The following is a 13,223-nucleotide window of genomic DNA, read 5'->3' as shown; positions in this document are numbered from 1 at the left end:
AAGCAATTTCCACTCGGTTCTGCTCCATTTGCTAATGCAGACAGACTTCCCAAGAGTCTTGCGTATGTGATACAGTATGGATTTCATGAAAATTACGTCCTATGAAAAAGTGGGACAATATTTCATTCATCCATAAGCCTCGTTCATTCCAGACCCAAGGGTTCGTGACTTGCTCACTTGCAAGCTAAAACCCTTTGCGTGCCAAGGGACAAGCCCCTTTGTACCTTACATATGCTCCACGACGCCATAGCCAGTGCTAGATCATCAACTCCCTCGTTTCATCATCTCTATCCTAATTTCTTTGTCTCCATTTTTTTTTTTTTTTTTTTTTTTTTTTCCTCTTTCGCCCGGCCATAACTTGTTGCTGTATGTGATCGAGCGATGCCTACATATGTGGTTTCAAGCCAGCACGGTGTGTCATCACCGCCCTTTTTATGAACACAGCTGGTGGCGGTAGCAGGGAGGAGAGCTTTGTTAGATTGGTGAGAGAAGAATTGCAATCGATGTATCGAGGTTCTTGAAGAAATTGCGGGAGAATTTGGACAGACATATTTTTTTGTTTAGGTCAGGTTGCGGTTGAAAAGTCAGAGTAGTGGAGGTGGCTTTGCATGTTGTAAGGTTTGGAGGAATTGGCTCTCAGTTCAAGAGATGGATAGGCCGCCGGAAGGAGGAGATGGAGCGGAAGCGGAGGGGCTTCGAGCGTCAGTGGTGCAGCTGTTTCAAGAGGATATTGTCCAAAGTTTGGCAAATCCAGGACGGATTGGGATGGTGACGAGGGTTGGAGGGGATTCGTCGGATTCAGATTCGTCGGACAGTGAGGATGAGGCAGAAGACGACCATGATCGTACTCTTGCGGAAGGCTCCGCTCGCATTGTGTGGATTGATTCTCAGGAGTCAGTAGAAAAGGTGGCGGACTTGCAGGTGGTGGACAGGGCGTTCATGCATGGCGATATTGTGGCGTTGGCGTCCGATCCATTGGGGCAGACGGGGACAGTTATGGACGTTGACATGGCGGTTGATCTGGAGACATCCAACAAGGAAGTAGTGAAGAACATCGACAGCCGGCTTCTTCGTCGAGTACATCTCTTTCTTTCTGCTTGGAGTTTTTCTCTTTCATTTACATTGCTAGTTTGCAGCTCAGTGACGTTTCCCAGGAGCTAATGCTATGGGAATGTCACTTCTTTTGTCGGAGACGCCAGTGTTTCGCGTGCAATAATCCCATCAACCCTGGGAGTTTCATTATAAAAAGCTATTACCTCTGCTGTTGTGTAATTTAAGATGAAAAATTAGGCTAAGCGAATCCCTAGACGTGTGCTGATTCCGTTCAGGGTGTGGTTTCTCCTATCTTACTCTTCCTTATCCCATGAATCGAGTTCGGATGTTAGCTTAGCGCTTGGGTTAGTAATTTCACTAAGTGATGAGTTTGAATATTTGTCCCCAAGCATTTGCAAACCTAAAGCGCTTCACACAATTCTTTTGAATTAGGGTTTACACTGCGAGAGAAATGCACGTGTAGCTTATGTTGCTGGTTGTATTTTCTAGTCAAAATCTGTTACGCACACGGTTTAGAGTTTATGAGATAGCCGGTAACAGGTAGCTTTGGTTATATTTAAACCTCTTCCTCCTATGAAAGATTTACCTTTCGTTTAGAGCCTAGTGTATAGGCCACAGTTGGAATTACACTTCTGCAGTCAGAGTTACAGAAGATGAAGCGTTTGGAAATTGTTGAGTTCTTAGTGTAGTACCTTTCAGGAACGCTCGTTCCAGTCTTTTTCATTGGTTCTGTGTATGAGTTGTAGTCACCCGGCTAGATTATGCTCCTACATTATTTTAAAGATTAGTCAATCAATCATTTGGCATCATTGTTGTTGAATTTATTGATCATGAGAGCAGCTGGTATACTTTGCACTTGAATTGCACAGCTCTTGATGTTGCCTACTCACCCTAGCTGCTTGATTGTAAGTAACTGTATTTGTATTTTAGCTTGAATGATTTTGCAGTTAATCACCGATTCTTTTGCCATGTCCTTTACATATCACTTAGGGTCAGGTTCCGGCATCTATATTTTATGTTTTTTGGTTCATGGCTACGTCGTGGATATCTGCAGGAGGAATACAAGTTGGGATTTGATGTTGAGTACAGAAATACCCACATCAGTTCTATGACAGCCTGGTTTTTATCCGAGGAACTGATACCCGGCTCTTAATCCTGTAGGTGCGTGCATTATCACCTGGGGATAATGTCATTCGCGGCCACTGGCTTGGTCGGGTGGAGGAAGTAATAGACAATGTGACGGTGTTGTTTGATGATGGAAGCAAATGTAAAGTACAGCATGCGGAACCGAGTCGTTTGGTTCCGAGTAGTGAAAGCTTGATGGATGATACCGAATCGCCATACTATCCAGGGCAACGAGTTCGGGCTGCTTCGACTGGGATTTTTAAAACCGCGAAATGGTTGCGGGGCGTCTATAAAGCGAACAGGATGGAAGGGACTGTATCAGAGGTTGAAGCCGGTGAGTGATTGGGGTGTGGTCAGGAAATACTATTGCATCTTTGTTTTCTGTTGGTCGCGTAGTTGGTCCCACCTTTGCTGCATAACTCATCTTCGATAATTCCATGCGTGTTTGCAACGTTAGTGAGCTTTCCTTGTTGCCATTACGGACCTCTCTTAGTTGTGAGGTTCATATTTTTTTCTGATTTTAGAACATTTATGGGAGAGCGATTGAAGCAGTTCCCCAATACTGTTGATTCTGTTATGTTCAATTCTATTTTGTCCTTTTTGCTGTTTGTATGTGTGTGTTGCTTATTTATGAGAATGTCGCGTTCTTTCCATCAGTTCCTCTTCTCGTTTCATTTAATTCTAAATTATTTGAACAATCTTTGGTGTCGAGCAGGTCTGGTGATTGTATACTGGATCGCTGTTTCAGCTCTCCATTCTTCCGCAGTCCCTTCGGAGGAGCAAGATCCTCGCGACCTTGTACCAATGACATATTTCACTCATACAAATTGGCAAATTGGAGATCGTGCCATTCTTCCCCAAACTTCAAAGGTGTCTGCTGCAGACGCTGGAGGAATATCAAGTGCCGCCTCTGAAGTAGGTGCTTTGGATGTGCGCAATGGAGAGTCTTCATCTTTGGAGGGCTCCTCTGAAAACATAGGACATAATGCGGTCGAGTTGACTGGCTCGACGGAAGGAGTAGTTGATGAGGTAGCTGAGGAAACTGCTGATGAGGTTGCTGCTTCTAAACAACGTAAGATTGGCAAGCTTAGAAAGGTATCAAGGAAAGAAAAGAAAGCATCAAGAAAGGACAAACACTTGGAGAAGGCTGCTTTGGTTGTGAATACTAGAACATCTGTGGATATATTGTGGCAGGATGGCAGTAAATCTTCTAAAGTTGATTCATGTTCTCTAGTTCCAATTGAGCATGTTGGTGATCATGATTTTTGGCCGGAGCAGTACGTGCTAGAGCAAGGCCCAGATGGTGATGATCTTGACAATGAAGTGCGTCGTGTAGGTGAGCGTTTGTTTTTATTTGAATTTTGTTTTTGTTTATATGTGGCATTAAAACTTCTTTTAGTGTATGCGAAACAGGTTGCTTATTCTGTGGGTATATAGTGGTCTTTGAAATTCGCCATCCGCTTCTGTGATTTATTTTGTAACCCGTTTTGTAAAATTTCATTTCAAAATAAATTTTCATCGGAGTCCGCGAATGAATTTTTTCTTGCTGCAGTTCTGCAAATAAGCCTCTTGATTTTAGTATTCTTCTGAAATTTGGGCAGTTTTAGATCAGTGTCACGGAGATGTCCATGTGTATTTCAGTCAAATTCAATATGGTGGTATCCATGTAGGCATTTTGAAAAGTGTTGATGCAAAACAACGCACGGCAGTTGTTCGATGGTTAAAGCCAGTTGCACGTCCAGAGGAGCTTCGAGAATTTGGCGAAGAAGAAACTGTTAGCGTGTATGAGCTTATTGGACATCCAGATTATGCTTACTGTTTAGGGGATGTTGTGATTCGTCTTGCTCCTGCACCGAGTGGTGTATTTGAGTCAGAATCATATGAATCCGACGCATCAAGTGTGGAAGGTACGTATTTGATCTCTTGTATATTTCGGTATTCGGAAGCTGATTCATCATAACGACATTGCTTATTGTAACGGCACGAAAGTAAAGGATTAGCCCATCGTTATGTTTAGCTAGCTTGCGCTAAGTAAGTCTATATTGTAGATGACAATTACATTTGTAGCGATATTCTTTTCGATGATTGTGGATAAAGTGCAATTCTCATACGCTTTCATGCGTGCTAGCAGATGCTGAGGATCATGACCTTGATGTCTCTGAGAAAGGAAAAGATCATGTAAAGGCTCAGACGTTAAGGAAGAAATCAGAGGACCTTGCTGGAGAGATTCTGGATTTGTCATGGGTTGGGATCATCATAGGCCTTCAAGATGGAGATATTGAGGTCCATTGGGCGAATGGCTTGGTTTCAAAGGTCTCAGATGGTTTCCACACGTTTCTACCTCTCTATGAACCTCCATTTCTCAAACTTAACATTTTATTTCTTCTTCTTCTTCTTCTTCTGCAGTTGTTGTTGTGGTGGTGGTGGTATTAGGACAACATAAATTGACACTGTATATCAAGCACTTGTTCAGAGCATTTCTCAAATGGTGCGAGTTTTGTTCAGGTCGGACCTCAAGCAGTATTTGTAGTGACTCGTGATGAGGACGATATGTCGTCTGCTCACACAAGTGATCTTGAGGATGAGAATGACGGTGATGATGGTGCCAGCTGGACAACTGTAGACTCTGCTGAAGAGCGCGCTCGTGAGGTATGTTCCATAGCAGAGTATGGTTTTAGTTGAATTTTGTTGGAAGAGTTAGCTGTACTTATGCTGAACTTCTACCTTCATTAAGGAGAAACTTTGTCTACGTCTGCTCCATCGTAATTAAAAGTTTTTCAAAATTCTCTTCTTTTGTTCATTTCTCCTTAGGAGTGGTTAATTTCTAACCGTATCATTGCAACTTGTGTTTCAGTACCTCTATTGATTCTTGATTGCGCTTGCAGTTGGAATTAGGTTTGGAACCGGCAAACGAAGATGATGAACCGAGAAGGGATGCAAGACCTGCTCAAGAAACTGTAGATGATGATCTCAACAATCCGAACCCTCCACTTTTCAAGGGTCCCATTGCAGCAGCTATTGGACTTGTGTCTCGGATGGCTAATGGGCTCCTTGGACTTAGGGGGAACAACAGGGATTTAGCACATATTCGGAATGGTCAAGGTCGTCTACCTTCAAAGCACGGATTGGAAGAGATTCTTGATGATGCTGACTGTGGGAGCTCAAGGGATTCTCGTTATGTGGTTGATCGTCTCCGGAAAAGGGATACCACCTCTTGTAGTAAGACTACTTTACATTTATGTGCACCACTATATAGGTGTTTTGAAGAAATGAGATTCTTGTCAAGGATTTAGGAGTCCCCTTGGTGGAGTTCTGTGGATTGTATTTTGCTGTAATAGGATCGTCGTTTCTTTTGAAACTGTAGTAAGTGCTTATTCTAGTAGCACTTCTGTGCTGTTTTTGAAGTCTGAAGATATATCCGAAAGTTTGCATGAGTGGTCAGTTGTATCTTTACATTGTAATGTATTGTACTTGAAATAGATCATCCTTTGAATTTTACTTGAACTTTTACTGGCTTCATATTTGCCAGTCAATAAAAGTTGACATGTCTTCTCTTCAGTATTATATCATATGTAGACAATCTTCATCATGCTAATTTTAAATATAGTTACTGCAGTATCTGAAGAGGATGGGAGACCTACTTCAAGCGAACAAGAGGGTGAAAGTCAAGGTGCGCTTGTTGACGAACTTTGTTTTCATCACTCAATCCATTCAATCCCTTCCTCGTTTTCCGGGAAGCTAATAAAACAAATTGCCTGCTATGTGTGAGTTTTCTGAATCATGAACTCGCTTTTGTTGCAGCTGCTGCAAAGGATGAAATTGATGGGTGTGCAGAATCAAATGAACAAACTGATTCCGACCTTGGCAGTCGCTTAGAGAAGACGAACATTTCACAACGCTCCACATCAGAAGTAGATACAACACAAGACAACGGATCTTACTTACGTACAAGCTCAGAACCAGGTTCTGGTACGAGGGTTTTAATGTTTGAGAACATCAAACACTTTGACATCGTCTCTGATCCTTCTGACCACCACTATATTACTGAGACTGCCCAGGTAAATGATATCTACTGTTTGTTTGCTTCTATTTGTCGTATATAGATGTTGGTAAACAAACACTTGCTTTTAGTAGTTTGAAGTTGGAGCTCTTTGGCTTTGGACGTATTGTCAGATGTGTGCCTATCATTTGTTTCCGTTGTGATTTGTACTTTGGAGAGTTTTGGTTTGACTAGGTGATGTGGAAACTTAGTTGACAGAAAAGTAGAGTGGCTGCCGTATGTGAAGGAATCTTGACTTTGTTGTTACTGAAGAAATTTGTTCTTACTGATGCAGGCGACCAGTCAACGCAGATGGGCAAGGAAAATTCAAAGCGAGTGGAGTATTCTTGAAAAGAATCTTCCTGGTATTTGAATACTGTACTTAGCTATATTTTTAACGTGTTGGCCAAATTAGAACCACTGTCCTGTCCCTAACCTTATGAAAAGTTCACTCATGATGGATTTACCTGCTGGATTTATTCTTTGTTGCCTTTTTCTTTTATTTTATTTTATTGATCGACTCCAATTAGTTGCACTAGCTAATAATTGTAATATTACTGTTCTTCTCTAGATACAATATATGTGCGGGTCTACGAGGAGCGAATGGATTTATTGAGGGCTGTGATACTTGGTGCACCTGGTACTCCATACCACGATGGGTTATTCGTTTTCGACTTGTACCTGCCTCCGGAGTATCCTCATACACCTCCTGTGCGTTTTCTATATCTGATCTTTGAATATATATATATATATATATATATATATAATATTTTTTATGTTCCTCATTTTACTTTCAAGGACTTTGTTGAGGATCAATACTTTTGATTCTAAAATCGATTATGAGCGTGCGATTGTACGTTTGGCTAGTGATATTATTGTTTAATCTGAAGACACGTGTCTCTCCTCACCATTTCAAATTCAAACTATTTGTTGTCAGTACGTTATAACATTGGGACTAAGTGTTTTATTGTCTCTTCTGCAGCAAGCGTATTATCACTCTGGAGGATTGAGGTTAAACCCAAATCTTTACGAAAATGGGAAAGTGTGCCTCAGCCTCCTTAACACCTGGACTGGAAAGGGAACAGAAGTGTGGGACCCTCAGGAATCAAGTATTCTCCAAGTTTTAGTATCGATTCAAGGCTTGGTACTCAACACAAAGCCTTACTTCAACGAAGCCGGTTATGATCGACAAGTTGGGACCTTGGAAGGGGAGAAAAACTCCGTTGTGTACAACGAAAATTCATTTCTATTGTCTCTCAAGTCGATGCTTTACCTTATTCGCCGACCACCGATGGTGTGTACACTTTCCAACTTAGTTTATATTTGGGCTATATAACTTAACGGCTTTTAATTTGGGTCATAATCTTTCCGTCTGGTTTTTAAGTCAGGTGTAATTAATCTACAGTAGTTCAATTTTTTCTTAATAAGATTTTTTTTTTTGGGTGTGTGCAGCACTTTGAAGATCTTATTCGGAAAAATTTTAAGCTTAAGGGTGCTAGTTTGCTGCGGTCTTGTGAGGCTTACTTACAAGGGGCACCGGTAAGGTTTTGTTAACCTACTCATACTCTTTTCCATGAACAAGGGGCCCTTGACATGCAATTCATTACTTTGCTACAAAGAAAAGAGGCAGGGGGCGTTATGTTTGAGGATTCACTTGAGGGTGGGAATCAGGTTAATGTTTTAGAGGCTCTATGGGAAGGTATTCGCACGGTAGTAATGTTCACCTCTCGTCCAAGTTTTTGTATTATTCCCATACCTCAGAGAAGGATCTCCATTTCATTATTGCTTCTGATGCTTTTACAGGTGGGATCACTGGTAGAGAACAAAAACACCTCCACACTAGCTGACACTGAACTGGTTGGGGCTGACAAAAGTTCTGCTGGGTTTAAACTGATGTTGAAGAAACTTGTGGTGAAGCTCGAAGAGGCATTTAAGGAGCTAGGAGTTGAATACGATGAATCATTATGACGACGGGTTTGTAATCAAACAGAAGTCACCATTACAGGGGTATTGTGAAATTGAGGAAAGCTTCCCTTGAGATTCTCAGATGTTCAGATGCATACCCCATTGAACACTATGTTCATGAAGGTTTTCCTTGCGCCGCCACATCTCCTTGGGCAGAGTTGGTAATCAGCACAGGGTGGAGTTAGACATCTCTTTGCAGGACTAGGGTCTTACTTTTTCTAGGACACGCACACCTTTAGTCGGTCTCTCTTGTTGAGAAATAAATTTCTCTTCGTAGTAATTAGATTTTCACCTGGTCGCGAAACTTAGTGTTGTACTGAATTGTTCTCGAATGGTACTCAAATTGGGAGTATACATCGTCTATCATTAGTGGGCTCTAACTACGACTGTGTGCCAAAGACTTACAGGTGCCATTGGTTTTTGGGGTTCTCAGATTCACCTATATCCGTCAACACTATTGTCTTTCATTTGAATCTTCAAGCTTTATCTAGTTCTCGGATCAACAATCCCGTTAAGGTAGTTAAAAATATGTTAACCTGTGGAGTAGTCCACTGTGAAGTGGGTTGTTAGTGCATGAAACCCGTCTGCGCACCTCCGAACACTACGATTCCACTGCTTAAAACGGTTAGTACGTCCAAGCTTCACACTTCGACGGAATAGGTCATTTGTCCAATCTGCGCCGTTCAAGATTGTGGGGATATTGACATATACCCCAGATACTCCCGCGACGTGGCTCTGTTTACGGGAGACCAGAACCGTTCGATCTGACTTGCATCTGTTCTCCTCTTAATACAGTAAGCGTTTATCCCTTTAAATTCCTGAACTCCGATTCTACAGTTTGGACTTGCCTTTGGCAGCTCCTTCAGTGCATGCCGGAAAGCTGCAAGTAATTCTCACTACAGGACAAGCAATCCAAGGGCTACCTTGTTGGTTGTGGAGGAAAGATCAACCAAAAATCTGTGTTTAATGCATGCGTGTTTTGGATAAAAGATGCGTTGTTAAGTTATACAGCACCCTAAAATAAATAAAAAATGACTTGACTTGACATCATACATTTTCAAGTGAAAATTCTTAACAGATAACTGTCTCAAAAGCACTTAGAAAACAACCAAACGCATACGTTTGCATCTATTGTTATTATCTGAAGTGGCATGCTGTATTTTGAACAAACATGGTCTACTTTTTTAAGTATGAGAGGTATTGCTCTGCGAGGTTTACCAAGATAAGTTTAGGACCAAGATGCACCTCGTTTCAAAGCTATTTCATGTACATAATAAAAATTGTGCGTTTAAAAGAAATCGGAAACGAGGACAAATTTCGTTTTCTAATAATCTTTTACATCAGACAAACAACAATGTAACCTATCAACTTTTATGCAAGTTTTAAAACTAAGCAGCCAATTTCGGTTTCAACTGTTTTAATAGTGGGCAAAACAATACTAGAAGATGTCTTCAAATTTGTACATATTTGAAAAATTAGACACTATATCATAAAATGTGACTTCCATAAAGCCTTGTGAGATTTTGATTTCGTCATTAAATGTCTTCAATGAAATCATAATAGTTACAATCTTTGAATTTTTTTTTATAAATTCTTTTGATAGTAACATAGCTAAATGAAATTATTTTTCTATGGTGATAGTAAATATCTACCAAAATGCAAGCTTAGTCCATTTTGTGATTGAATAACATGTTTTGCACCATCTTGAATATAAGTGGGATCTATTGTAGAAACAAACACATTTAAGCATATAAGCATTTACAAAATAATCAGTATAAATTACTTTAAGAAAAGGATTACAATAGATCTTTTTATTTATAATATTAAAATTAGACTAAATATTTATTGGGAAAAAAATTATCTTAATATATTTACGAAAATGAATTATGAACCTATCCTAAAGAAATCACTTACACTTACAGTGAATTTGAAGTAAAATTTTGATATTTTGTACTCTGGATTGAAAATACCAATTAACAGCACGAATTAACAGCACGAATCTGGCCTATTTTTATTTCTTGATGGAAAATACATTCGTTATAAAAAGTAAAAACATCGTGTTTAATATTGTTGTTAATATTTTCATAAGACCCTTAAGCTATTGAGACGTTATTCATCCATCCATCATCATGTACCAGTCATCCATCCAGAAAGGAAAGGGAGACATGAAGCAAAGAAGATCCGCTGGTCCTTCAAGTCCCCAAGGGCCAGGAGCCAAAGGCCCAGGGACCGGTTCCCGTGCAGTGCTGGCACTCTGCCACATTAGAAAGACCACACCACGTCACCCAATTACCTGGCACCGTTCTGGGCCGTGATTGGAGCTTTCTTTTGAGCTAGCGCCATTCCCATTGGCCCACAACTCTCCGACCCCTTGTCGCTATTCGGCTTGAGCCACTACAAACATTCATGGCGTCGAGACAATGCTCTTCGGCAGAGCTAGTTGGCCCGCTGGGTTCGACGCCGGCGGGGACGGACTGCGATGGATTGAGGGAGATTCGGTCTCAGAGTGCCGCAACCTGGGTTCAGATCCGCAATGTGCACCGGGTTGCTCCTTTCATCTGCAGCTTTCATGCGCCGGTGAAAGTTTTTTTCAGCCCACTTGCTCAAGCTGCTCCAATGGGCGACGGATCATGAAATTCGCGTAGCTTTCAATGGGCGTTGTTCGAGCCTAGCGAAAAGGTATTGAAAGCATGGAAAGGTTTTCAATCCCACAATATGCGATTGGAGCATGAGAGCTTTTATCCGGTTCGTTCAAGCAACGGAAGCGGTAAAGGAGCTGCTTGGACAACGCTTTAAGGTGTTGCAGTAAATGAACGCAGAACCAGCTCCCCTGAGGGTTGAAAGTTTGAGCCTGTTGTCGAGTCCTCCTCGGCGATGTGGTGTTGCTTCCTGTATTGCCAGTTGAGGTGGAATTCTTTGAGGATCTCTCGGTTGGCTTTCTCAGTAGTTCCGTGGATGGACGATCAACGTAGGTGCCACATATTTCGGTCTTCAGTCGTCCTTATCTGCAGCGTGACATTGATCACGACTTCGATGCACCTTCTGGCATGTGATAGGTACACGCCTAATAATAATGACTGTAATATGGGGATTGGTTTTTTTGTTCACTACGCATTAGTGGTCAATCTAGGTTCAGTCGCTGCACACTGCACTGATTAGCTCTTTTCTTGCTGCCCCTCTGATCCACCTCACTAATCGACCATTATCAACCCTCTAGCGTCCCAGCCCTCAATTTCGGCTGGCTAGGGTGAATGACTGAAATTAGGATGGATGGGTTATCAGTTCATCAATCACATTGTCGATGAGTGCACATAATGCGTAAGAACCCAGACTCGGTTAATATTAGAGGAATAGCAGTCATGCGCGATGATGGCAAGCTGAATTTGGCGTCGCCAAGGACAAAACCTCTTGATCGCATACTGGACATTCCATTTCCAGTCGACATGGATTATCGGACAGGTGGATCTAATGAAAAGACACCATATTACAGGAACAAGGAGTGTTCTAGTTCTTTCTGCGGTTGCTTCACGCCGCACGAGAGACCAACTCTGACATCGCTCTCAGAATGTCAGGCCTTCTTCCTCCTTTGACTACGCATGTTCTTAAGTCGTTTCGCACCGTTGCCATATCATGCGCTAAAGTAAGTTTCCTAGAAGGCTGGTTTAGAGGAGTCCTTTCTGCTCCACGCCAAGGTTTCTGCATCATACGACGCAGGAAAATGACTTTTCCCAGGATTTCTCATGAGATTTGGGTATTTAACACAGGTCTGCAACTATTCATTACGTCGATGCTCATCTACCTCACCAGTCCCAAATCGGATGCTACCCCTTTTCATCAACGGGTTTATTCTTCCCAGTTTTTCTTGAAACATCAGTTAGATTGGATGAAGAAAATCGTAGACAGAAAACACACTTATTCTGAAACCCTTCTGTGTCGTGACCATTCAGATTTAGCTGTCTTCTAAACTTAACCACCCGCAAAAACTATACCGCTTGTTCCCCTCAACCGAGGAGTAAGGTGGCATACTTAACGGCTGTTCGGAGAACGAGGCGAGTAGATTTTCCCAGTATTCACATTCACCTTTTTCTTTTGCCGTCGGAATGTTTATTTAATTGTCTTTTTTCTTTTTCTTTTTCGATGGGACAAAACGGAATTTCACACGAGACCGTCTGTCGAATGCAGTGCGATGAGAATCTACTAGCATGACGCCAACATGGACATCCGTGGGAAGAAATGGCGATCGACTTTCTATCGCTGGTGGATTGCATCCACAACTCTAGTTAAAGTGTCTGACACCGGTAGCCTTTTATTATCATTTACAATTGGCCACATGTAAGTGTAGGGAATAACATCTTGCGGCTTGGAACAAGCCTTGTCTCTTTCCAGTTGATGGAAAACGGTGGCAGATTCGGTTTATTGGGCTTGACTGCCGGCAAACGTGTTGGAGATTGCTGAGGTTGAGGTGACTGCACAGTGCCAGTTATCAGAGAACATATCGCAGTGCTGTGCTAATTGTAGAAGGAAAGATCCAATTTAGGTACCATCTTTGTTTGGTTCGTGGTATGGTTTTCACTAGTGCTAAGATACAACCAGATAAAACTTCAAGTGCAATTACTCCACCACAGATCGGGAGAATCCGGTGAGTCTTCAGAGGATTAAGTAGCATGACTCTTGGTAAAGAACACTCTATTCACCATTATTACAGAACAATAAAGCACCTCAAAATATTAAACTAAAAGGAGATAAGAGGAAAGAAGGAGTAAATTCATAGAACAACAGAAGATATAGGCTTTTGAATATTGGTGTCATCGCCCGCAGTTCATTGATCGGTAAAAGCAATTTCAAAATTATCCTGAGGAAAGATGAAAGTGTCCAGCAAACACACCTGCTGTCTATCAGGGCCATGAGGCTTGGTTGCCAGACTTCATGTTCTACATTTAGTGGATAGTGCGAGGTTTCGTGTCGGGTGTGGCATGATCAGCAGCTTTGCACTGAGTTAGTGATCAATGTTGGGCACGGGACCTTAGAAAACTGCGTCCTG

The 13,223-nt window shown here is 41.7% G+C and overlaps 1 protein-coding gene across 4 annotated transcripts; it reads left to right on the top strand.

The window, feature by feature from the left end:
* Nucleotides 1–230: 230 nt before the first annotated feature.
* Nucleotides 231–8,534, top strand: LOC112291537 (putative ubiquitin-conjugating enzyme E2 23). 4 transcript variants are annotated; one of them, XM_024539091.3, is made up of 14 exons: nucleotides 231–1,077; nucleotides 2,215–2,512; nucleotides 2,894–3,514; nucleotides 3,849–4,085; nucleotides 4,310–4,491; nucleotides 4,684–4,827; nucleotides 5,064–5,397; nucleotides 5,786–5,848; nucleotides 5,980–6,236; nucleotides 6,513–6,582; nucleotides 6,789–6,928; nucleotides 7,200–7,511; nucleotides 7,670–7,756; nucleotides 8,021–8,534. In XM_024539091.3, exons 1-14 carry the CDS (start codon nucleotides 649–651, stop codon nucleotides 8,183–8,185), a joined length of 3,339 nt encoding a protein of 1,112 aa, XP_024394859.1. In that variant the 5' UTR covers nucleotides 231–648; the 3' UTR covers nucleotides 8,186–8,534. The 4 variants fall into 4 exon arrangements, with proteins under 4 accessions (XP_024394859.1, XP_024394860.1, XP_024394862.1 ...); XM_024539092.3 differs by having other exon boundaries at nucleotides 232–1,077; nucleotides 5,795–5,848; XM_024539094.3 differs by having other exon boundaries at nucleotides 332–1,077; nucleotides 5,795–5,848; nucleotides 6,013–6,236.
* Nucleotides 8,535–13,223: the final 4,689 nt, after the last annotated feature.

This window comes from Physcomitrium patens, chromosome 14, assembly GCF_059467195.1.
Source record: "Physcomitrium patens ecotype Gransden chromosome 14, ASM5946719v1, whole genome shotgun sequence".
NCBI lineage: Eukaryota > Viridiplantae > Streptophyta > Bryopsida > Funariales > Funariaceae > Physcomitrium > Physcomitrium patens.
The sequence above is the reverse complement of the archived record's forward strand: the minus strand, read 5'-3'. Positions and strand labels throughout refer to the sequence as shown.